Source organism: Oncorhynchus clarkii, chromosome 2 (genome assembly GCF_045791955.1).
Source record: "Oncorhynchus clarkii lewisi isolate Uvic-CL-2024 chromosome 2, UVic_Ocla_1.0, whole genome shotgun sequence".
NCBI lineage: Eukaryota > Metazoa > Chordata > Actinopteri > Salmoniformes > Salmonidae > Oncorhynchus > Oncorhynchus clarkii.
The window spans coordinates 89,765,590-89,793,089 of NC_092148.1; the positions used below are offsets into that span (position 1 = coordinate 89,765,590).

At 42.4% G+C, this 27,500-nt stretch overlaps 1 protein-coding gene across 1 annotated transcript in view; it reads right to left on the minus strand.

Moving 5' to 3' along the window:
- Nucleotides 1-20,753, minus strand: part of LOC139376063 (cGMP-inhibited 3',5'-cyclic phosphodiesterase 3A-like) — a 235,909-nt gene extending 215,156 nt beyond the window's left edge. Inside the window, exon 1 of the mRNA XM_071118214.1 lies at nt 19,717-20,753. Within this exon, the coding sequence (XP_070974315.1) occupies nt 19,717-20,712 (996 nt within the window). The 5' untranslated portion in view covers nt 20,713-20,753. The remainder of the gene's footprint in view (nt 1-19,716) is intronic.
- Nucleotides 20,754-27,500: the final 6,747 nt, after the last annotated feature.

Below are 27,500 nucleotides of genomic sequence, written 5' to 3' on the forward strand. Positions count from 1 at the left end.
AATACAATACCCTATATCCGTTTCACCACCACTAGAGTAATACAATACCCTATATCTGTTTCACTACCACTAGAGTAATACAATACCCTATATCCGTTTCACCACCACTAGAGTAATACAATACCCTATATCCTTTTCACCACCACTAGAGTAATACAATACCCTATATCCGTTTCACCACCACTAGAGTAATACAATACCCTATATCCTTTTCACCACCACTAGAGTAATACAATACCCTATATCCGTTTCACCACCACTAGAGTAATACAATACCCTATATCCGTTTCACCACCACTAGAGTAATACAATACCCTATATCCGTTTCACCACCACTAGAGTAATACAATACCCTATATCTGTTTCACCACCACTAGAGTAATACAATACCCTATATCTGTTTCACCACCACTAGAGTAATACAATACCCTATATCTGTTTCACCACCACTAGAGTAATACAATACCCTATATCCGTTTCACCACCACTAGAGTAATACAATACCCTATATCTGTTTCACCACCACTAGAGTAATACAATACCCTATATCCTTTTCACCACCACTAGAGTAATACAATACCCTATATCTGTTTCACCACCACTAGAGTAATACAATACCCTATATCCTTTTCACCACCACTAGAGTAATACAATACCCTATATCCGTTTCACCACCACTAGAGTAATACAATACCCTATATCTGTTTCACTACCACTAGAGTAATACAATACCCTATATCCTTTTCACCACCACTAGAGTAATACAATACCCTATATCCTTTTCACCACCACTAGAGTAATACAATACCCTATATCTGTTTCACCACCACTAGAGTAATACAATACCCTATATCTGTTTCACCACCACTAGAGTAATACAATACCCTATATCTGTTTCACCACCACTAGAGTAATACAATACCCTATATCCTTTTCACCACCACTAGAGTAATACAATACCCTATATCTGTTTCACCACCACTAGAGTAATACAATACCCTATATCCTTTTCACCACCACTAGAGTAATACAATACCCTATATCTGTTTCACCACCACTAGAGTAATACAATACCCTATATCTGTTTCACCACCACTAGAGTAATACAATACCCTATATCTGTTTCACCACCACTAGAGTAATACAATACCCTATATCTGTTTCACTACCACTAGAGTAATACAATACCCTATATCCTTTTCACCACCACTAGAGTAATACAATACCCTATATCCGTTTCACCACCACTAGAGTAATACAATACCCTATATCTGTTTCACTACCACTAGAGTAATACAATACCCTATATCCGTTTCACCACCACTAGAGTAATACAATACCCTATATCCTTTTCACCACCACTAGAGTAATACAATACCCTATATCCATTTCACCACCACTAGAGTAATACAATACCCTATATCCTTTTCACCACCACTAGAGTAATACAATACCCTATATCCGTTTCACCACCACTAGAGTAATACAATACCCTATATCCATTTCACCACCACTAGAGTAATACAATACCCTATATCCATTTCACCACCACTAGAGTAATACAATACCCTATATCCATTTCACCACCACTAGAGTAATACAATACCCTATATCTGTTTCACCACCACTAGAGTAATACAATACCCTATATCTGTTTCACTACCACTAGAGTAATACAATACCCTATATCTGTTTCACCACCACTAGAGTAATACAATACCCTATATCCGTTTCACCACCACTAGAGTAATACAATACCCTATATCCTTTTCACCACCACTAGAGTAATACAATACCCTATATCCATTTCACCACCACTAGAGTAATACAATACCCTATATCCTTTTCACCACCACTAGAGTAATACAATACCCTATATCCGTTTCACCACCACTAGAGTAATACAATACCCTATATCCATTTCACCACCACTAGAGTAATACAATACCCTATATCTGTTTCACCACCACTAGAGTAATACAATACCCTATATCTGTTTCACCACCACTAGAGTAATACAATACCCTATATCTGTTTCACCACCACTAGAGTAATACAATACCCTATATCCATTTCACCACCACTAGAGTAATACAATACCCTATATCCGTTTCACCACCACTAGAGTAATACAATACCCTATATCCGTTTCACCACCACTAGAGTAATACAACACCCTATATCCGTTTCACCACCACTAGAGTAATACAATACCCTATATCTGTTTCACTACCACTAGAGTAATACAATACCCTATATCCATTTCACCACCACTAGAGTAATACAATACCCTATATATGTTTCACCACCACTAGAGTAATACAATACCCTATATCTGTTTCACCAATACAACATATGTGTTGTCCGCTTGATTTAAACAGGCAAATAGAATTTACATGGGACCAGGTGTTTGTACACACTTAGAAAAAAGGCATGATTCTTAAGGCATGATTCCTCTTGTGGAAAGGGTTCTAAAAATGGAACCGAAAATGGTTCTACCTGGAACCAAAAAGTGTTCTTCAAAGGGATTTCTTATAAGGACAGACGAAGAACCCTTTTAGGTTCTGGATAGCACCTTTTTCTTCTAAGGGTTTACTGTAGTATGACGTTGTTGTCTCCAAATGGTATAGTATTGTCCCTTCATTCCATGGCTTGTAACTCAAAACAGACCTCACCAGTGGGCTTTAGCTAGATCAAGATACAGGCGAGGGAGTGAAGCATCAGATAGTTTCATCAACATAAGATATTCATCAACATGTTCATCATTCCATTTGAATCGCGCAAGTGTTTATTTCACAAGGTTTCATCATGTATGTACTGCCTTGATCACAATCATGTCTAGAACCGGTATATGTGTAATAGAATGAGTGAGAGTTGTTTTTGGATATAGGTGAAAAAGAAACACATTCTAGATTTTAAGGCCTGTGATTAGCTTTTTTCTCTACCGAACTTCCACATTTGCCTTCGTGAAAATGATGGAATTACAATGCTTCTTGATTCTAGAAACTTAACAGATGCAATATGTAACTTTTTGGGCAAGAGATTAAATTCACATAGAAATTTAAATTATAGATCTGTCATTCTCATTGAAAGCAAGTCTAAGAAGAGGTAGAAGTGTTCCATTTGCACTATTTCTATGCTACCCATTCTTAACCCGTTAAATTGTGAGTGGTTGTTTTAGGTCCAGTGAGTTTAGGGGGAGAGAGTACCAGAAAATAGGAAATCACAATTCAGTTAAATCGTACTGCTGGCAATGTCATAGGAATCTCCCCTCCCCCATAAAGGTCATAAATCAAGTGCTATAGTCATACTCACAGAGTATGTAATGTAGGCCAAGTCACCAAAAGTGTAAACATTTAGTATGCATGGAAAGGGTACACCTTGACGGTCATTGTAAAGCAATTTATTTGATTTAACCTTCATTTTAACAGGGAGTCACATTGAGATTAAAAATCTATTTTACAAGAGAGCCCGGAACTCATTACAATAAAAACAGAATAATAAAACAGAATAATAAAATAACATGCACATACGGTGGGGAGAACAAGTATTTGATACACTGCCGATTTTGCAGGTTTTCCTACTTACAAAGCATGTAGAGGTCTGTAATTTCTATCATAGGTACACTTCAACTGTGAGAGACGGAATCTAATACAAAAATCCAGAAAATCACATTGTATGATTTTTGAGTAATTCATTTGCATTTTATTGCATGACATAAGTATTTGATCACCTACCAATCAGTAAGAATTCCGGCTCTCACAGACCTGTTAGTTTTCCATTAAGAAGCCCTCCTGTTCTCCACTCATTACCTGTATTATCTGCACCTGTTTGAACTCGTTACCTGTATAAAAGACACCTGTCCACACACTCAATCAAACAGACTCCAACCTCTCCACAATGGCCAAGACCAGAGAGCTGTGTAAGGACATAAGGGATAAAATTGTAGACCTGCACAAGGCTGGGATGGGCTCCAGGACAATAGGCAAGCAGCTTCGTGAGAAGGCAACAACTGTTGGCGCAATTATTAGAAAATGGAAGAAGTTCAAGATGACGGTCAATTCACCCTCGGTCTGGGGCTCCATGCAAGATCTCACCTTGTGGGGCATCAATGATCATGAGGAAGGTGAGGGATCAGCCCAGAACTACACGGCAGGACCTCGTCAATGACCTGAAGAGAGCTGGGACCACAGTCTCAAAGAAAACCATTAGTAACACACCACGCCGTCATGGATTAAAATCCTGCAGTGCACGAAAGGTCCCCCTGCTCAAGCCAGCGCATGTCCAGGCCCATCTGAAGTTTGCCAATGACCATCTGGATGATCCAGAGGAGGAATGGGAGAAAGTCATGTGGTCTGATGAGACAAATTGAGCTTTTTGGTCTAAACTCCACTCGCCGTGTTTGGAGGAAGAAGAAGGATGAGTACAATCCAAGAACACCATCCCAAACGTGAAGCATGGAGGTGGAAACATCATTCTTTGGGGATGCTTTTCTGCAAAGGGGACGACTGCACCGTATTGAGGGGAGACTGGATGGGGCCATGTATCGCGAGATCTTGGCCAACAACCTCCTTCCCTCATTAAGAGCATTGAAGATGGGTCGTGGCCTGGTCTTCCAACATGACAACGACCCGAAGCACACAGCCTGGCAACTAAGGAGTGGCTCCATAAGAAGCATCTCAAGGTCCTGGAGTGGCCTAGCCAGTCTCCAGACCTGAATCCAATAGAAAATCTTTGGAGGGAGCTGAAAGTCCGTATTGCCCAGCGACAGCCCCGAAACCTGAAGGATCTGGAGAAGGTCTGTATCGAGGAGTGGGCCAAAATCCCAGCTGCAGTGTGTGCAAACCTGGTCAAGAACTACAGGAAACGTATGATCTCTGTAATTGCAAACAAAGTATTCTGTACCAAATATTAAGTTTTGCTTTTCTGATGTATCAAATACTTATGTCATGCAATAAAATGAAAATTAATTACTTAAAAATCATACAATGTGATTTTCTGGATTTTTTTAGATTCCGTCTCTCACAGTTGAAGTGTACCTATGATAAAAATTACAGACCTCTACATGCTTTGTAAGTAGCAAAACCTGCAAAATCGGCAGTGTGTCAAATACTTGTTCTCCCCACTGTATATGTGTATAAAAGAACTTAATTCACACACAACAAAACCAAAATAAACGGATTTAATAAAAGCAATCACATAGAGATTCATAAACACTTATTTAAACTGCCTGAGTGGCATCAGCACAGAGTTCATTAACTGCAGTGAAATCTGGGACAACAAAAAAACCAACACAGATATTTCCAAATCTGTGGAGACTGAAGGGATCTCTATTGTTATCAATTCCTGAGAACAGGTTTGGGAACTTATGATTCCTCACTTAGTTAATGAAGTTACATGTGAAGGGAGTTTCTGTCAGGTTGCTTTGTAAATGAATAAAAGAGTACGCAGCTCTCTTCTTACAGACAGAGAGGTCCATCCCACATTTTTACACAGACTACAATGATGAGTCCTAAAACTGTCCGCTGTGCTAAAACGTATTGCTGAATGGTAGACTGTGTCCAAGGGTTTTAAAACAGGTTGTGCCGCATGCATGTAAACAATATCACCAAAATCCAATACAGGGAGAAGCGTTGTTTGAAAAATATTTATCCTATTTTCAATACAGAGGCATGATTTTATTTGATATTAAAAAAATGATCTTGGTTCTGAGTCTGATTTTTTTATATGCGTTACGAAGGACAACTTGTAATCCAGAGATCCAGGTACTTATATTGAGAAACCAGCTCAATTTGGGGTCTATTTATAGAGCAGATATACAGGTCCTCAGGGTCAACATTTCATGACCTAGAGAACAGCATGAGCTTGGTTTTACTTGTATTTAACACTACTTTAAGATCTGTAAGTGATTTCTGAATTGAATCAAAGTCATGTTGAAGTTCACGAAGGGCTGCACTGACGTCGAACAGGAATACAAAACTGGGTAATATGCTTAAAGATGGTCATGACCTATTTTTCTAAATTCTCCGTTTTTTTTAAAGCATGTTTTTCTACAATACAATCGGAAACATTTGAGAAGTGGTTCAGAGCCAACTTTGGGTCAGGTATAGGTGCAACATAATCAAAGTCACCAAAATAAAGGTCATAAAAAAATGCCTATTCATTGAAATGTTTTAAATTCCATATATCCCTGACACATACAGCGGGACAGTGGTCACTAATACCCTGTAAGGGATTTCCTCCTCTTCTTCCGAAGAGGAGAGGCGAAAAGGATCAGAGGACCAATATGCGGCGTGGTAAGTGTCCATGGTTCTTTTAAAACGAAAATGTACACATGAACAACTGAATACAAAAACAATAAACGTGGAATGAACGAAACCCAAAACAGTACCGTGTGGTGAAAAACACAGACACGGAAACAAACACCCACAAACACACAGTGAAACCCAGGTTACCTAAGTATGATTCTCAATCAGAGACAACTAATGACACCTGCCTCTGATTGAGAACCATACTAGGCCGAAACATAGAAATACCCAAATCATAGAAAAACAAACATAGACTGCCCACCCCAACTCACGCCCTGACCATACTAAATAATGACAAAACAAAGGAAATAAAGGTCAGAACGTGACACCCAAATCAATAAGCCACTCCCAGCATATTTCTCTTGAGAATTTTTAAATGTGATTTCATAGGGTCCTTTAAGTTTGGACAAGTGTTTGTTTTTTTAATCAGCTGGGTCAAATTTAGATGAGTAACAAAAATAATTTAAACAGTCAGCATCCTGCAAGATTAAAATCTCCAGCGATCGACACCTCTGGGGTAGTAAAAATGGCAATTAAACCCAGTGAGTTTGTTTAGTACACACTTATTTGCGAAGGGTGGATGATGGATTCCTATAACTGTTATTTTTGAGTGTGAACCCAACTGAAGTTTTAAAGTCAGCAATTCATATAGTTTAGGACTGTTGGTAGCCTTCAACAGAGACACAGAAAGACGATTATTTGTGTAAATAGCAATACCACAACCTTTGCTTTTCCTATTAGCCCTAAACACATTGTAACCATCCATACAAACACCACAGCCGTTGCCTTTCCTAACAGCCCTAAACACATTGTAACCATCCATAGAAACACCACCACCGTTGCCTTTCCTACCAGCCCTAAACACATTGTAACCATCCATACAAACACCACCGCCGTTGCCTTTCCTAACAGCCCTAAACACATTGTAACCATCCATACAAATACCACAACAGTTGCCTTTCCTACCAGCCCTAAACACATTGTAACCATCCATAGAAACACCACCACCGTTGCCTTTCCTACCAGCCCTAAAGACATTGTAACCATCCATACAAATACCACAACCGTTGCCTTTACTACCAGCCCTAAACATATTGTAACCATCCATAGAAACACCACCACCGTTGCCTTTCCTACCAGCCCTAAACACATTGTAACCATCCATAGAAACACCAGCACCGTTACCTTTCCTACCAGCCCTAAACACATTGTAACCATCCATAGAAACACCACCACCGTTACCTTTCCTACCAGCCCTAAACACATTGTAACCATCCATAGAAACACCAACACCGTTGCCTTTCCTATCAGCCCTAAACACATTGTATGGAGTCACATTGTTTCTGACACCATCTGAATTCTACAGTTTTTAACTTTTCAACAGAACTAAGAATGTGTTTGTCGGACAGAAATGCACTTCACGAGGCTAGTGTATGCGTCGTTTGGAGGGGTCAAAGGTTACGTTTTGTTGCTGCTTTTTTTACGTTCGGTTTTCTACAACAGCTTCAAACAGCTGAAAATACAATATTTTTTGGTCATGGAAATTATATTTCACAGCTGTTTAGATGGTACAATGATTCTCTACACTATACTTGCTTGTTTTGTCACATAAACTGAAATTAGGCGAACTATTCGAATTTTAGCAACCAGGAAATGACGGAGTGATTTCTGCTTAATGCACCTTTAAAGTACAACATCACCACTAGAGAAAACCGGATTACATTTGATGTCCTGGCGTGCCTGCGGCATAATACTACTTACTATATGTGTCAAAGAAATCTTGTCTGAATCAGAAATGCCTTTATTCGCCAAAAGCATTTGCTTGCAATGTTCCCTCAAATTTGTATCAGCACTGAGCAAATTTCAGGTCTGCTGAGCGCAAACTTGAACATTGTGAAAATGATGTGCAACGTCCAGCGTGAACACTGAGGTTGTACCCCCTTTAAGTTACAGTTTTAACAGTGGCCAATGAAGGCTACTGTGGCTATTTGATCATAATGCAGGTCTACCATAGTGGCTCACCATCAATAACAATGGAGAATATGCCTTAACATTTTAACATGGAAATAGCTGTTCTATCATTCAGCCTACAGTAGCAGCCATTGTGTACAGTGGCTTGCGAAAGTATTCACCCCCCTTGGCATTTTCCCTATTTTGTTGCACACACACTTTTTTTATTTTACTATGTCAATATGTCTTTGTTGTAAATATTTGGGGGGTCAAACTGGTGGAAGTTGTGAAAAAATACAATTTACAATTTACGCTGAAAATAAAACCTAACATAACTCAAACGGAAAGCATTTGCATTTCTGCGCAGTCCAGGCAGTGCTGAGAGGGAAAGTTTGGCCTGCTATTTGTTCTGGTTCTGGTTGGACCAGTAATTAAAATAGATTTTTGGAGGGTTTGTATCATTTGATTAACACAACATGCCTACCACTTTGGAGATGCAAAATATTTTTGGGGTGAAACAAACAAGAAATAAGTGATGACTTGAGAGTGCATAATTATTCACCCCGAACCCCCCCCCCCCCCCCACCTTAACTAACTAACTAGCAAAGAATATGAACAAAATGTGCACACATGGCTACATGCAGCTTTCGCTTTGATCTCAAAACAAGAGCATCTACTCCTGACCACAGCTGTAAACACAGTGCAGTTCAAAGTAAATAGCACAGATCCATATATGGCAATGGTCTATTTGCATATAGGCCTACTCCAGCTCTGATTGGTTATGCCACACAGGCGGCTGAGTAGTGAGTGTTCTGCCTACAACAAAATCTCTTGCATTGTCTGTTTTGTTTCGGTACAGTATGTTGCATTGAAAGTGGCTAGTTTTGGGTTCATTTGATCACAATTGCCTCAACAAAGGGAAATATTGGTAGTGTTAACAGAGAAAACTTTAGAACAGTGGTCAGAAACCTTTTCTGAGTCAAGATCCCCTTTGAGTCAAAATACAGGCCGAGATCTACAACAGATGTTTTTTTTAACATGACTTAAAATGCGTAATCCTTATGCAACATTAACGGTGCTGTAGGTTTGTGCAGTAGGCTATAGGCCCAATACATTATCACTGCATATTGGCTTTGCTTGAATTGCCCTGCCAAAGTCTTGTTGTTCGGGCCATTTAAAAATATATTTTTTTTCTAAATTTGAGGTAGGCTATATGGTTATACCGGTAATAGATCCATTGTTGTATTACTTGTGAAGCACAGCTGAATGAGCGTACATTTAAATAATTTGCTTATTATCTTTATTTTACTGGGGTGATGGTGCCTGCATCTGATGGTCAGTCTCAACAGAGGGAGAGAGCAGCAGACTGACTCCCTCTCCCTCCCGCTCCTCTCCCTCACCTCTCCCTCCCCTATCCCTCTCCACTCCCTCTCCCTCCCTCCCCTCTCCCTCACCTCTCCCTCTCCTCTCCCTCACCTCTCCCTCCCCTATCCCTCCCCTCTCCACTCCCTCTCCCTCCCCTCTCCCTCCCCTCCCCTCTCCCTCCCCTCTCCCTCACCTCTCCCCTCTCCCTCCCTCTCATTCACCTCTCCCTACCCTATCCCTCCCTCCCCTCTCCCTCACCTCTCCCTCCCCTCTCCCTCCCTCCCCTCTCCCTCACCTCTCCCTCCCCTATCCCTCTCATATACCTTCCCTCTCCTCTCCTCTCCCTCTCCTCTCCTCCCCTCCCCCTCTCCACTCCCTCCCTCCCTTCTCCCTCTCCTCTCCTCTCCCTCTCTTCTCCCTCCTCCTCTCCCTCCCCTCTCCCTCTCTTCTCCCTCCTCCTCTCCCTCCCCTCTCCCTCTCTTCTCCCTCTCATCTCCTCTCCCTCTCTTCTCCCTCCTCCTCTCCCTCCCCTCTCCCTCTCTTCTCCCTCTCCTCTCCTCTCCCTCCCCTCTCCCTCTCTTCTCCCTCCTCCTCTCCCTCTCGTCTCCCTCTCCTCTCCCTTTCTTCTCCCTCTCCTCTCCCTCCCCTCTCCCTCCCCAGAAAGGGACACCATCTTCCAAATGATGGTGAAACTCCAGTTACATTGCATTATTTCTGATGTTAAAATACATGTTGTTATTACTGTGTTCAAATTCATGTTGTTACTACTGTGTTCAAAATCATGTTGTTACTACTGTGTTCAAATTCATGTTGTTACTACTGTGTTCAAAATCATGTTGTTACTACTGTGAACAGAGAAAGTGAAATATTCCTCAAAATTAAAAATGACCCAAACCCGAAAATAATAACAACTATTCAAGGCTAAAACACTTTCCTACTAATTCAATACTGCTGCAGTGCTTGTTGTAGCGATGAGTGGAAATAGGAAGAACGCGCATTTTATGGCTTATAAAAGTGTTGAATACAAAGTGTTGACAGTGCGGAGTAAGAACTTAAACATGAACAAGGCCGAGTTTGTACCTTCGGACACATGATATGGTTAGAAATGGCAACAGTTGCCCTTCCCGGCGCGCAGGGCAGCTGAATCGGGTGCACCTACCAACCACTACTTCAAGGTCTCAGAGCAAGTGACGTCACCGATTGAAAAGCTATTTAGCGCGCACCACCGCTAACTAGCTAGCAGTTTCACATCCGTTACCTCAGCACCACCGCTAACTAGCTAGCAGTTTCACATCCGTTACCTCAGCACCACCGCTAACTAGCTAGCCGTTTCACATCCGTTACAAGGACTTGCTTCCATTCAGCCACAAGAGCATGAGTGAGGTCGAGCACTGATGTTGAGCGATTAGGCCTGTCTCACAGTCGGTGTTTCAATTCATCCCAAAGGTGTTAGATGGGGTTGAGGTCAGGGCTCTGTGCAGGCCAGTCAAATTCTTCCACACCAATCTCGACAAACCATTTCTGGATGGATATCGCTGTAGCACAGGGTCATTGTCATGCTGAAACATGAAAGGGCCTTCCCCAAACTGTTGCCACAAAATTGGCATCACAGAATTGTCTAGAATGTCATTGTATGTAGCGTTAAGATTTCCCTTAACTGGAACAAAGGGGCTTAGCCCGAACCATGATAAACAGCCCCAAACCATTAATCCTCCTCCACCAAACTTTACAGTTGGCACTCTGCACATGGGCAGGTAGAGTTCTTCTGGCATCCGTCAAAGCCAGATTCGTCCCTCGGACAACCAGATGGTGAAGCATGAGTCATCACTCCAGAGAATGCGTTTCCACTACTCCAGAGTCCAATCGTGGCGAGCCTTACACCACTCCAGCTGACGCTTGGCATTGCGCATGGTGATCTTAGCCTTGTCTGCGGCTGCTCGGCCATGGAAACCAATTTCATGAAGCTCCTGACAAACAGGGAGTGTTGCAATTAGACAATTTTTACGCGCTACACGCTTCAGCACTCGGCAGTACCATTCTGTGAGCTTGTGTGACCTACCAACGACTAAGCCGTTGCTGCTCTTATAAGTTTTTAATTCATAATAACAGCACATACAGTTGACTGGGGCAGCTTTAGCAGGCAAGAAATTTGACGAAAATGTCTTGTTGGAAAGGTGTAATCCTGTGACGGTGCCACGTTGAAAGTCAGTGAGCTCTTCAGTACCAGCCATTCTACTGCCAATGTTTGTCTACGGAGATTGCATGTCTGTGTGCTTATTTTTTACACACCTGTCAGCAATGGGTGTGGCTGAAATAGCCGGATCCACTAAGTTGAAGGAGTGTCACATACTTTTGGCCTTGTAGTGTATATATGTGCGAGTCGGTCCGTGGCAGAGCAAAAAGGCAGTGCAAAGAGCAATGTGCAGTCTATGGATGAATAGTGTAGGCTGCAATGTCTATGGATGAATAGTGTAGGCTGCAATGTCTATGGATGAATAGTGTAGGCTGCATAGTCTATTGATGAATAGTGCAGGGTCTATAGTTTATTGATGAATAGTGTAGGGTCTATAGTTTATTGATGAATAGTGTAGGGTCTATAGTTTATTGATGAAAAGTGTAGGGTCTATAGTTTATTGATGAATAGTGTAGGGTCTATAGATTATTGATGAATAGTGTAGGGTCTATAGTTTATTGATGAATAGTGTAGGGTCTATAGTTTATTGATGAATAGTGTAGGGTCTATAGTTTATTGATGAATAGTGTAGGGTCTATAGTTTATTGATGAATAGTGTAGGGTCTATAGTCTATTGATGAATAGTGCAGGGTCTATAGTCTATTGATGAATAGTGTAGGGTCTATAGTTTATTGATGAATAGTGTAGGGTCTATAGTCTATTGATGAATAGTGCAGGGTCTATAGTTTATTGATGAATAGTGTAGGGTCTATAGTTTATTGATGAATAGTGTAGGGTCTATAGTCTATTGATGAATAGTGTAGGGTCTATAGTTTATTGATGAATAGTGTAGGGTCTATAGTTTATTGATGAATAGTGTAGGCTGCAATGTCTATTGATGAATAGTGTAGGGTCTATAGTTTATTGATGAATAGTGTAGGGTCTATAGTCTATTGATGAATAGTGCAGGGTCTATAGTTTATTGATGAATAGTGTGGGGTCTATAGTTTATTGATGAATAGTGTAGGGTCTATAGTCTATTGATGAATAGTGTAGGGTCTATAGTTTATTGATGAATAGTGTAGGGTCTATAGTTTATTGATGAATAGTGTAGGGTCTATAGTTTATTGATGAATAGTGCAGGGTCTATAGTTTATTGATGAATAGTGTAGGGTCTATAGTTTATTGATGAATAGTGTAGGGTCTATAGTTTATTGATGAATAGTGTAGGGTCTATAGTTTATTGATGAATAGTGCAGGGTCTATAGTCTATTGATGAATAGTGTAGTGTCTATAGTATATTGATGAATAGTGTAGGGTCTATAGTATATTGATGAATAGTGTAGGGTCTATAGTTTATTGATGAATAGTGTAGGGTCTATAGTCTATTGATGAATAGTGTAGGGTCTATAGTTTATTGATGAATAGTGTAGGGTCTATAGTTTATTGATGAATAGTGTAGGGTCTATAGTTTATTGATGAATAGTGTAGGGTCTATAGTTTATTGATGAATAGTGTAGGGTCTATAGTTTATTGATGAATAGTGTAGGGTCTATAGTTTATTGATGAATAGTGTAGGGTCTATAGTTTATTGATGAATAGTGTAGGGTCTATAGTTTATTGATGAATAGTGTAGGGTCTATAGTTTATTGATGAATAGTGTAGGGTCTATAGTTTATTGATGAATAGTGTAGGGTCTATAGTTTATTGATGAATAGTGTAGGGTCTATAGTTTATTGATGAATAGTGTAGGGTCTATAGTCTATTGATGAATAGTGTAGGGTCTATAGTTTATTGATGAATAGTGTAGGGTCTATAGTTTATTGATGAATAGTGTAGGGTCTATAGTTTATTGATGAATAGTGTAGGGTCTATAGTTTATTGATGAATAGTGTAGGCTGCATAGTCCGTGGATGGACAGAGCAAAGTCCAAAGTCTATGAGTGGGAAGATCAACGTGGACCACCAGGTGGCCAGTTTGGTGAGGGCTACGGCGCGGAGGGAAAAGGCTTCTTCAGGTGGATTTGGAGGATTTGGTCGTGATTGACTCTCATAATCTTCTCCTCTCCAGTGAATATCGTCATCCATTACCTTCCTTAGCTGACGGTGAGGAATCACTGAGTGGAACGGAGGAAGACGAAACCTCAAAGTTACCTGTATTATTTAGCAAAAACCTTCCGCACGCGACAACTAGCACCGGAAGAGAGGACATTTTGTGAAACATTACATATTAGAAGTCTATTCATAAGATTATGGTAAAGGTTCATGCATACATGCCAAATAACAAGTTCTAAATCATTATACAGTATGAATGTGAACGCTTGCTTTCTCTTTGTCAGTTATTTAACGTCTTCCTTTCAGAAAACACTGGACGTTAAATGACTGAATTAGTCATCCAACCTTCCTACAAGCAGATCTTAGTTTGTATATAATCCTGTCAGTGTAGGCCTACAACATAATTCAGACCCGTCTAAATCCATTTTCTGCCTCGTCGCTCATCATACAAAAACAAAACATCCCCTCGCTGGCCACATTCCTCTAGGAGGAATATTCTGGAAATGTCTGGCTGTTTCCATTTTAAAAGATGAGACACACGAAAACACTCGTATTGTACCCAACCAGTCAAGCAGATCAAATGGGCACATATTTTCATAACGTAGCAAGATCATTTTAATTCACTTATCGTAAGCAATAAGCACATTCTTGTAGAAGATAATGTGTCACAATAAGGTGATAATAAGGTGATGATAATGTAATAATAAGGTAATAGTATGGTAATAATATGGTGATAATAAGGTGATAATAAGGTGATAATACTGTAAGGCGATGATTTGGTAATAATAATGTCATAATATTGTAAGGTAATAATAAAGTAATAATAAGGTGATGATAATGTAATAATATGGTAATAATATGGTGATAATATGGTAATAATAAGGTGATAATACTGTAAAGCGATGATTAGGTAATAATAATGTCATAATATTGTAATTAAAAGGTAATAATAGCTCAAATTATATCAATTATACCCTATTAGCAACACAGCTCTGCTCAGGAGAAGGAGAAAATAAATGGGTTGACTCACTGGGACCGCAAAGCAGAACCAACAACCAAACTCTCCATCTGTAGCCAACCAACCTGGAGAGGAGAGGTTAGCCTGTATTTCAAGTGGCTGACTGGCCATACATGGCCTATACCGCCACAGCAGCCTGACATGTCCCTAACCTTGTCCCTCTTAACTGCTCCTGACCCAGGTCACGATGACACTCTTTGATACGAAAATGAGTGCATCTGACATGGCACCCTACTTCTTATAATAGTGCACTAATTTTGACAAGGGGAACCTATATAGGGAATATAGTGCCATGGGCCCTGGTAATTAGTGCACTACTATACATAGGGAATAGGGTGCCATGGGCCCTGGTAATTAGTGCACTACTATACATAGGGAATAGGGTGCCATGGGCCCTAGTAATTAGTGCACTACATTGGGAATAGGGTGCCATGGGCCCTGGTTATTAGTGCACTACATAGGGAATAGGGTGCCATGGGCCCTGGTTATTAGTGCACTACATAGGGAATAGGGGGCCATGGGTCCTGGATTTAGTGCACTACATAGGGAATAGGGGGCCATGGGTCCTGGATTTAGTGCAGTACAAAGGGAATAGGAAGCATTGTGTTTATCATTGAGAAGCTCCACATGTTCATTCGGGTCCTGTAAATCCAGACCAAAGTAGAACCCCCTCTAACCCGCGTGTTTGTGTGTGTGTGTGTGTGTGTGTGTGTGTGTGTGTGTGTGTGTGTGTGTGTGTGTGTGTGTGTGTGTGTGTGCGTGCGTGCGCGTCAGACAGGTGTTTTTTCTTAAGCCTTTGACTAGAATTAAATGTAATGATCTATGCGGCATTGCCTACAAGGTTAGGCCACTACATTCCACATTTTAATAAAACAACAGTTTTATGACAGTTTTTATAAATGTGCCCCATAAAAAAGATGCACTGGTAGCCGAAACACGTTTCACACTTGTTAAAAAATGTTTTCTTACACGGACTAATGATTACACCCTATATCAGCAAGATGCAAGCAAGAGTGTGCATCTACAGTGCATTCGGAAAATATTCAAACCCCTTGACTTTTTCCACATTTTGTTACATTACAGCCTTATTCTAAAATGTATTACAATGTTTGATTTTACTCATCAATCTACACACATTACCCTATAAGGACAAAATGAAAACAGGTTTTAGAAATTTTTGCAAATTGATTAAAAAAAACTAAAACAGAAATACCTTATTTACATAAGTATTCAGACCCTTTGCTATGAGACTCGAAATTGAGCTCAGGTGCATCCTGTTTCCATTTATCATCCTTGAGATGTGTCTACAACTTGATTGGAGTCCACCTATGGTAAATTCAATTGATTGGACATGATTTGAAAAGGCACATACCTGTCTATATAAGGTCCCACAGCATGTCAGAGCAATAACCAAGCCATGAGGTCGAAGGAATTGTTCGTAGAGCTCAGAGACACGATTGTGTCGTGGCACAGATCTGCAGCATTGAAGGTCCCCAAGAGCACAGTGGCCTCCTTCATTCTTAACTGGAAAAAGTTTAGAACCACCAACACTCTTCCTAGACCTGGCCCGAGGGAGAAGGGCCTTGGTCAGGGAGATGACCAAGAACCCGATGGTCACTCTGGCAGAGCTCCAGAGTTCCTCTGTGGAGATGGGAGAACCTTCCAGAAGGACAAACAAGCAGCACTCCACCAATCAGAGCTTTATGGTAGTGGCCAGCTGGAAGCCGCTCCTCAGTAAAAGGCCCATGACAGCCCACTTGGAGTTTGCCAAAAGGCACCTAAAGGACTCTCAGACCATGAGAAACAAGATTCTCTAGTCTGATGAAACCAAGATCGAACGAACTCTTTGCCCTGAATGTCAAGCGTCACTTCTGGAGGAAACCTGGCACCATTCCTACGGTGAAGCATGGTGGTGGCAGCATCATGCTGTGGGGATGTTTTCAGTGGCAGGGACTGAGAGGCTAGTCCGGATTGAGGGAAAGATGAACGGAGAACAGTACAGAGATATCCTTGATGAAAACCTGCTCCAGAGTGCTCAGGACCTCAGACTGGGGCGAAGGTTCACCTTCCAACAGGACAACAACCCTAAGCCCACAGCCAAGTCAATGCAGGAGTGGCTTAGGGACAGGCCTCTGAATGTCCTTGATTGGCCCAGCCAGAGCCCGGACTTGAACCCGATCTAACATCTCTGGAGAGATCTGAAAATAACTGTGCAGCAAAGCTCCCCATCCAACCTGACAGAGCTTGAGAGGATCTGCTGATAATATTGGGAGAAACTCCCCAACTACAGGTGTGCCAAGCTTGTAGCGTCATACCCAAGAAGACTTGAGGCTGTAATCTCTGGCAAAAGTGCTTCAACAAAGTACTGAGTAAAGGGTCTTAATACTTACGGAAAATTGATATTTCAATATATATATATTTTTATAAATTAGCAAAAATATCTAAAAAACGTTTTTTGTTTTGTCATTATGGGGTATTGTGATGTCATTATGGGGTATTGTGATGTCATTATGGGGTATTGTGATGTCATTATGGGGTATTGTGATGTCATTATGGGGTATTGTAATGTCATTATGGTATTGTGTGTCGATTGATGAGGGGAAAATACAATTTAATCCATTTTAGAATAAGGCTGTAATGTAAAAACAAAATGTTGAAAAAGTCCAAATGTCTGAATACTTTCTGAATGCACTGCACATTGTAAACTTTCATTCATAGGCTATAGGTTTGTACTGTAGCAACTTCATGACGGGTTTAGGGAAAATTTGAGAATCATTCATGTAATGTAATAGGCTAAACCTATCGATGATACAATGAACTGTGTGATTGGAATATGAATGACAGTCACCCGATATGCGCTAATAGAAATAAGGCCATGCTTCTGAAAAAAATGTAATCGTCCTTAAACCGCACTGACCGCCACTGATTTTTAACCAATGCAAAATGGAGTTGAAATTGCGGAATTAAATTGGCTAAATGAGCAGGAGTAGGCTACAAGGATCAACCAACAGTTAGGCAGTTGTTTCATATGAATGGAGTTGTTGTAGACATTGGACGGGGAGCGCAGCAAAACAGCCTCAATTAGCCTTGCTACTGTAGCACGCTAGCTTCTTTACAACGAGTTGATGCAAAGTGGTCGCTGTGAATCATCCAGGTGGATGCTACACATTGGGGGTGGATGAGGTCAGTTTCCACCTACTATGTAAAACGTTCAGTACGTCAGTTGGTAGAAAAGCGCTATTTAAATCCAATCAATTATTATTATTATTAAGTCAGGCACTACCAGATGGTATGATCGATAACCTATGGCAACAACAAGTTTGTCTAATTAGCGAGAGACGGTTTGGCACATAGACCGTAACAGACATCGGCCTCTGCTCTCTTACCCCCCCCCCCCCCCCCTCCACAAACCCTTCTGATGAAACCAGCAGAGCGCAGTGCACCGTCTCTCGCAAGAGCAAGAGCAAGTCTCCATTGAAGTTAAGTTTCGACAACAAAAACAACAACATTATTTTAATAATACAACACATTTACTTCGACTATCCCGAAATCCGAAAAAGTACACTGATATTATATTCGAATACTGATAGAATTTCAAATGCCCATCCCCTAAGAATACATGAAACACCTCAATGTTGATATTAAGTCGAAGTGGATGATAGTGGTTTCATTGACAATACAATACGTCTGTAAATGATTCATGGTTTTGTCTTAAATGAATTATAAGGTGCCATCAGGACATATTTAGTGATGAGATGAACCAATAACATCCACATCTTACCCATAGCTACTACCATTAAAACTATAATAGAATTGCACATTTGATAGACTACTCAGAGCTAGAGAGAAAGAGAGAGAAAGAGAGAGAGAGAGAGAGAACTCCAAGTTAATCATGATATATTCTATTGTACTTAGATCATTCAATAGCTTCATGTCACTGAAACAAATATCGGAGGAAAAATCACACTGGAAAATAAAAACTGAGGAAATTACATAGAAATGTACCAATTTATGAGTGAAAATAAATTTAAAAAACTTCGATTTCAAATTCAGACCATTATTGGAGTATAATCTCCGATGAAGCACTCTGTAGAACATCAATCAGAATGTTCAAAATATACTGTACTACGGGGATATGGCAAAGTTAAATTACACAACAGCAAACACTTGAGAGATCCAAGAGAAGATTGTATCCTCTGTTAAGAGTTCTGTTATTATTGAATGTTGTGATGGAGGAATATGACTAGCAAGCTCTCTTCAGAATAATAGCAGTCCAGATATCTATCTCAAAGCAAACGTAATCAAAACGCACCGGGAAAAACAAAACAAAAATAAACCATAAAATGTATCATCAAAGTGACTATTAACAAGCAAAGAAGAAGCACTGATCTTTTCAAAGTATAATTTCAATAGAAAAATTACAAAATATTAATAACAGTATGATGTATTATTTTATATTAATAAAAATAGTATTACTATTATTATCACTATATTGCTTACGATTACGCTCCTCGTTGCTGATAATGTCAATAGTAGGCCTGTCATACAGGCATAAATATAATACAGCGATAATTAATGATAGACTCAGCAACACTTTGCAATAAACTAATGCTATTTAGCAATGATAATAATAATAATAGGCTAAATCATATTGTTTCTATTATAATGTTTTTGTTGTTGTTATTATTATTCCATTATCTTGAATACACGTTTGGAGACAGCCCTAATCCAACCAACGCCTGAGGAAGAGCCCAAAATGAGCCACAGACAAACCAGCCATACAGTCCGCCAAGTCCAACGGGACTCCCGTACAGTATATTAAGTCAGACAGAAGAAAAAGCTCCTTACCTGGTCCCTCTGAATGCATGGCAGCGAGGTCCTCCTGTGTGACTTGCTGTTGGACTGACTGTGTGCCATGTCTGTGGAGATCACAGAACTGGACCTCCTTCGCCTTTTAAACACAGGGGTCTCGTCCCTTTCCCTCGCCCCAGTCACAGAGGGGGTACAGCCCTCCCTGGGTATCCCTTGGTTCGGAAGTAGACTATCAGCATACCTCGCCAGTAGGATGCCCAACACTCCCACCAGGTACGCCACGTAAGGTCTCCAAGTGGCCCGGACTTTGTGCAGCGAGATGAGCGAGATAGTCCGAACGACGCTTACGAACACTATGACCGAGATGCCGTGCTTGAGCCGCGCTACCATGAGTGTGCCGGTTGCCAGGCAGGCGAGCACGACCGCGGCCGCTGACGTGCTGAAGGAAAACGGCTGTTGTTCATCCGTCCAAGTCCCGCCGTGCACGAGAGCCCACGCCGCTGTCTCTCCCAGGTGGCAAAGAGTGAGGAGGAAAAGGGCGGTTTGGATAAGCACTCCGCAGCGGATCAAATACAAACCCACCCAAAAGAAGGCACATACGAGGGTAAATACAGGCGAGATCAGATGCCAGAGAGTTAGCAACAACTCCCCTGCGTAGCCTGACACGAAATGAACAGGAGAGCTGGAGTGCAGCCTGCTGTTACTGTTACCACTGCTACTGAGCTCAGTCCTCCAGTCGGCTAATTTAACCAGCAGAGCGAGAAAAACAGACAGTGAGCCCACACATACTACACGCCGGAGTCTTTGGGAACTCCATATCTTGAATACGAGCCTCACCATGCACGACCCATATGAGCAATCACCATCTCGATCTCGACTGTCGGGCAGTGGCTGGATGAAACGTGTTTTCACATAACCATTGCGCTCCGGTGCCCTGGAGGTTTTGTCGCGAACGCTGGTGCTGTTACTGCTACTGTTCCGTAGATGTGCTACACTACTGCTACTGTCACATTCTACTACTGGCATTGCCATCACGCATATAGCAGTATTAAGGAAGTATGCCTATGAAGCAGTATAAAAGCTACCTCTAGACCAGAAGGGCTATCGGGTAATGGGACATGGCATGAGTTATTACCGATGCGTTATTGACAGAACGAACTAAGAACCCTGACACAATCATACATTTAAAAAAATAATAGATCGCCAATAGAATTAACGGCTACATAGGTCGGCTATTATTTCACCAAACGGTCATAAAAAAACGAGTCTCCATTATACGCACGGTGACAGGGCGACACTGTCCGGATTGTTTGTTTCCTCTACCTGTGTTTCTTATTCAGGTACAGTAATGCAAATAAGGAAATACACCCCAAAATAGACGCAATGTACTGAGGCAGGAGGCTTCAGTCACAGACCAACTCAGGACATATTGCAGGGAGAGCAGATCTAGGACATGTCTTTCATTCTTCGCATCACATCATCATCATCAACACAGACGTCCCGCGCTGTGCGCGCCTGCCCTCCTTTTGTGATGCTCTGTCTCTCACACAGTCACACTTATTTGATGTTTTTTTTCTTATCTTCTCTCGACGTTCCTTATTAATATTTCCAGGAGTTGTCTTTTCAAAACACAAATATATTTCGAGGTGTAGCTTTTAACGACGCCACACGAGCTCTGGTTATAAATTTAATACTTATCCGTTCATTTTTTAGAGAAACCGAATTATTCCACACGCACTAGCACCCGCTGCCTCCGAGAATTCCAGTGTTAATTGCGGTGGTAATGTGCATCGGTCTTTTAGGTCGTTGTAAATGTCAGTCATCAACTCTGAAAATGTCCATGCGTGAGAGGGTGTGAGTGTTCTCGTGCCTCAAGCTCTTTCACCCGAGTAGAGTAGAGGGGTAGCTAGGGAGGATGAGGAGTAAGGGATGCATGCGAAGTGCAACCCCCAAAATCATTCACTACCAAACCTTCACGGTATAGGATTAGGCGCTGTCCCTGCTAGAAAAGCAGTTTTTTCCCCTCTCATATCTTCTCAGTGCATGAATTAATAATGTGTTTGCATTTGCGAAGTGTTTAGTAACATTTTGATGAAGGCCATGCATACATTTGGTTGAAACATCAATTAAATTATATGAATGGTTAATTATTAAATTACCAACTTTTAAAGTGTTACTAACAATGGGTGGTGTGTGTGTGTGTGTGTGTGTGTGTGTGTGTGTGTGTGTGTGTGTGTGTATGTGTGTGTGTGTGTGTGTGTGTGTGTGTGTGTGTGTGTGTGTGTGTGTGTGTGTGTGTGTGTGTGTGTGTGCGTGTGTGTGTGTGTGTGTTTGTTTGTTTGTATATGTTTGTGTGTGTGGGCGGGGGGGGGGTTGTCATCAATATTTCAGGAGACATCTCTGAAATGTACTTACAGTATGTGTCTCTGCATGTACATTCTGTGCTCACCTAAACACAACAGGGAGAGATATATGAGAGGGAGAGTGAGAGCAAATGAGAGAGGAGGTAAAGGAGGAGGTCAGGGCCTGTGTTGTTCAGGGATCTGTCAGTCGATCATCTCACAGTGTTCACACCTCTGTCTACAAACAAAACAGACAACACAGTGGATCTGACATGAACTATAGGCTACACCATGAATGGACTGTGTGTGGTGTCTTCTTCTTCTTGTAACCAAAGGTGAGCTGACCTTCTGAGATGACGGGGATAGAGGTTGACTTTAGCCAGGGGATCAGTGCTATAATGCTGTAAAGCAGTTTGCTTGTGCAACCTTGCCCCCCGTTGGTGAGCTGGTATGTTCTTCTTCTTCTCCTGTTGGTGAGCTGGTATGTTCTTCTTCTTCTCCTGTTGGTGAGCTGGTATGTTCTTCTTCTTCTCCTGTTGGTGAGCTGGTATGTTCTTCTTCTTCACCTGTTGGTGAGCTGGTATGTTCTTCTTCTTCTTCTCCTGTTGGTGAGCTGGTATGTTCTTCTTCTTCTTCTCCTGTTGGTGAGCTGGTATGTTCTTCTTCTTCTTCTCCTGTGGTGAGCTGGTATGTTCTTCTTCTCCTGTTGGTGAGCTGGTATGTTCTTCTTCTTCACCTGTTGGTGAGCTGGTATGTTCTTCTTCTTCTTCTCCTGTTGGTGAGCTGGTATGTTCTTCTTCTCCTGGTGGTGAGCTGGTATGTTCTTCTTCTCCTGTTGGTGAGCTGGTATGTTCTTCTTCTTCTTCTTCTTCTCCTGTTGGTGAGCTGGTATGTCCTACTTCTTCACCTGTTGGTGAGCTGTTATGTTCTTCTTCTTCACCAGTTGGTGAGCTGGTATGTTCTTCTTCTTCACCTGTTGGTGAGCTGGTATGTTCTTCTTCTTCTCCTGTTGGTGAGCTGGTATGTTCTTCTTCACCTGTTGGTGAGCTGGTAGGTTCTTCTTCTTCTCCTGTTGGTGAGCTGTTATGTTCTTCTTCTTCACCTGTTGGTGAGCTGGTATGTTCTTCTTCTTTTCCTGTTGGTGAGCTGTTATATTCTTCTTCTTCACCTGTGGTGAGCTGGTATGTTCTTCTTCTTCACCTGTTGGTGAGCTGGTATGTTCTTCTTCTTCTCCTGTTGGTGAGCTGTTACGTTCTTCTTCTTCTCCTGTTGGTGAGCTGGTATGTTCTTCTTCTTCTTCTTCTTCTTCTTCTTCTTCTTCTTCTTCTTCTTCTTCTTCTTCTTCTTCTTCTTCTTCTTCTTCTTCTTCTTCTCCTGTTGGTGAGCTGGTATGTTCTTCTTCTTCACCTGTTGGTGAGCTGGTATGTTCTTCTTCTTCTCCTGTTGGTGAGCTGGTATGTTCTTCTTCTTCACCTGTGGTGAGCTGGTATGTTCTTCTTCTTCACCTGTGTTGAGCTGGTATGTTCTTCTTCTTCACCTGTGGTGAGCTGGTATGTTCTTCTTCTTCTCCTGTTGGTGAGCTGGTATGGTCTTCTTCTTCTCCTGTTGGTGAGCTGGTATGCTCTTCTTCTTCTCCTGTTGGTGAGCTGGTATGTTCTTCTTCTTCTCCTGTTGGTGAGCTGGTATGTTCTTCTTCTTCACCTGTGGTGAGCTGGTATGTTCTTCTTCTTCACCTGTGGTGAACTGGTATGCTCTTCTTCTTCTCCTGTTGGTGAGCTGGTATGCTCTTCTTCTTCTCCTGTTGGTGAGCTGGTATGTTCTTCTTCTTCTCCTGTTGGTGAGCTGGTATGTTCTTCTTCACCTGTGGTGAGCTGGTATGTTCTTCTTCACCTGTTGGTGAGCTGGTATGTTGTTGCATCTCATTTTTTTCTCATAAAGCACAATACGTAACACATACAAACTATCTGCATGAGTGACTGGTTCAATCTCGATTACGAAGGCAAAGTGCAAGCTGTGCAAGCGGTGTATTGTGTGTGTATCTGTGTTCATGTGTCTGTGTTTATGTGTGTGTGTGTGTGTATGTGTGTGTGTGTGTGTGTTGTTGTTGTGTGCATGTGTGTGTGTGTGTGTGTTGTTGTTGTGTATTTGTTTGTGTCTACACTAAAGTCATAGCCATGCCAAATCCTAATCTCTCTACACAGATACAGTTTCATTGACAATGACATTAGAACAGAACAGAATAACAACCCTAATCAGGCCATGTGTGTCTCCCAAATATCACACTATTCCCTATAAAGTGCACTAGTTTTGAAGGGGCCCTTGTCAGAAGTACTGTATAGGAGATAGGGTAGCATTTGGGACGGAGACAGTGATGGGGCATATGGGTTGTCAGGTTCACTGATTTTCCCCCTGGAATAACTGCAGAACAGTGTTCCTAGTTCACCCCAACCAAAGACCCTGGTGTCCCTAGTTCACCCCAACCAAAGACCCTGGTGTCCCTAGTTCACCCCAACCAAAGACCTGGTGTTCCTAGTTCACCCCAACCAAAGACCCTGGTGTTCCTAGTTCACCCCAACCAAAGACCCTGGTGTTCCTAGTTCACCCCAACCAAAGACCCTGGTGTTCCTAGTTCACCCCAACCAAAGTCCCTGGTGTTCCTAGTTCACCCCAACCAAAGACCCTGGTGTTCCTAGTTCACCCCAACCAAAGTCCCTGGTGTCCCTAGTTCACCCCAACCAAAGACCCTGGTGTTCCTAGTTCACCCCAACCAAAGACCCTGGTGTTCCTAGTTCATCCCAAACAAAGACCCTGGTGTCCCTAGTTCATCTCAACCAAAGACCCTGGTGTTCCTAGTTCATCCCAACCAAAGACCCTGGTGTTCCTAGTTCATCCCAAACAAAGACCCTGGTGTTCCTAGTTCATCCCAACCAAAGACCCAGGTGTTCCTAGTTCACCCCAACCAAAGACCCTGGTGTTCCTAGTTCATCCAAAACAAAGACCCTGGTGTTCCTAGTTCACTCCAACCAAAGACCCTGGTGTTCCTAGTTCACCCCAACCAAAGACTCTGGTGTTCCTAGTTCACCCCAACCAAAGACCCTGTTGTTCCTAGTTCACCCCAACCAAAGACCCTTAGTGTTCCTAGTTCACCCCAACCAAAGACTCTGGTGTTCCTAGTTCATCCCAACGAAAGACCCTGGTGTTCCTAGTTCACCCCAACCAAAGACCCTGGTGTTCCTAGTTCTCCCCAACCAAAGACTCTGGTGTTCCTAGTTCACCCCAACCAACGACTCTGGTGTTCCTAGTTCATCCCAAACAAAGACCCTGGTGTTCCTAGTTCATCACAACCAAAGACCCAGGTGTTCCTAGTTCACCCCAACCAAAGACCCTGGTGTTCCTAGTTCATCCAAAACAAAGACCCTGGTGTTCCTAGTTCACCCCAACCAAAGACCCTGGTGTTCCTAGTTCACCCCAACCAAAGACTCTGGTGTTCCTAGTTCACCCCAACCAAAGAACCTGGTGTTCCTAGTTCACCCCAACCAAAGACCCTGGTGTTCCTAGTTCACCCCAACCAAAGACCCTGGTGTTCCTAGTTCATCCCAAACAAAGACCCTGGTGTCCCTAGTTCATCCCAACCAAAGACCCTGGTGTTCCTAGTTCATCCCAACCAAAGACCCTGGTGTTCCTAGTTCATCCCAAACAAAGACCCTGGTGTTCCTAGTTCATCCCAACCAAAGACCCAGGTGTTCCTAGTTCACCCCAACCAAAGACCCTGGTGTTCCTAGTTCATCCAAAACAAAGACCCTGGTGTTCCTAGTTCACTCCAACCAAAGACCCTGGTGTTCCTAGTTCACCCCAACCAAAGACCCTTAGTGTTCCTAGTTCACCCCAACCAAAGACCCTGGTGTTCCTAGTTCACCCCAACGAAAGACCCTGGTGTTCCTAGTTCACCCCAACCAAAGACCCTGGTGTTCCTAGTTCTCCCCAACCAAAGACTCTGGTGTTCCTAGTTCACCCCAACCAAAGACCCTGGTGTTCCTAGTTCACCCCAACCAAAGACTCTGGTGTTCCTAGTTCACCCCAACCAACGACTCTGGTGTTCCTAGTTCATCCCAAACAAAGACCCTGGTGTTCCTAGTTCATCACAACCAAAGACCCAGGTGTTCCTAGTTCACCCCAACCAAAGACCCTGGTGTTCCTAGTTCATCCAAAACAAAGACCCTGGTGTTCCTAGTTCACCCCAACCAAAGACCCTGGTGTTCCTGGTTCACCCCAACCAAAGACTCTGGTGTTCCTAGTTCACCCCAACCAAAGACCCTGGTGTTCCTAGTTCACCACAACCAAAGACCCTGGTGTTCCTAGTTCACCCCAACCAAAGACCCTTGTGTTCCTAGTTCACCCCAACGAAAGACCCTGGTGTTCCTAGTTCACCCCAACCAAAGACCCTGGTGTTCCTAGTTCATCCCAACCAAAGACCCTGGTGTTCCTAGTTCATCCCAAACAAAGACCCTGGTGTTCCTAGTTTATCCCAACCAAAGACCCAGGTGTTCCTAGTTCACCCCAACCAAAGACCCTGGTGTTCCTAGTTCATCCAAAACAAAGACCCTGGTGTTCCTAGTTCACTCCAACCAAAGACCCTGGTGTTCCTAGTTCACCCCAACCAAAGACTATGGTGTTCCTAGTTCACCCCAACCAAAGACCCTGGTGTTCTTAGTTCACCCCAACCAAAGACCCTTAGTGTTCCTAGTTCACCCCAACCAAAGACCCTGGTGTTCCTAGTTCACCCCAACGAAAGACCCTGGTGTTCCTAGTTCACCCCAACCAAAGACCCTGGTGTTCCTAGTTCTCCCCAACCAAAGACTCTGGTGTTCCTAGTTCACCCCAACCAAAGACCCTGGTGTTCCTAGTTCACCCCAACCAAAGACTCTGGTGTTCCTAGTTCACCCCAACCAACGGCTCTGGTGTTCCTAGTTCATCCCAAACAAAGACCCTGGTGTTCCTAGTTCATCACAACCAAAGACCCAGGTGTTCCTAGTTCACCCCAACCAAAGACCCTGGTGTTCCTAGTTCATCCAAAACAAAGACCCTGGTGTTCCTAGTTCACCCCAACCAAAGACCCTGGTGTTCTAAGTTCACCCCAACCAAAGACTCTGTTGTTCCTAGTTCACCCCAACCAAAGACCCTGGTGTTCCTAGTTCACCCCAACCAAAGACCCTGGTGTTCCTAGTTCATCCAAAACAAAGACCCTGGTGTTCCTAGTTCACCCCAACCAAAGACCCTGGTGTTCCTAGTTCACCCCAACCAAAGACTCTGTTGTTCCTAGTTCACCCCAACCAAAGACCCTGGTGTTCCTAGTTCATCCAAAACAAAGACCCTGGTGTTCCTAGTTCACCCCAACCAAAGACCCTGGTGTTCCTAGTTCACCCCAACCAAAGACTCTGTTGTTCCTAGTTCACCCCAACCAAAGACCCTGGTGTTCCT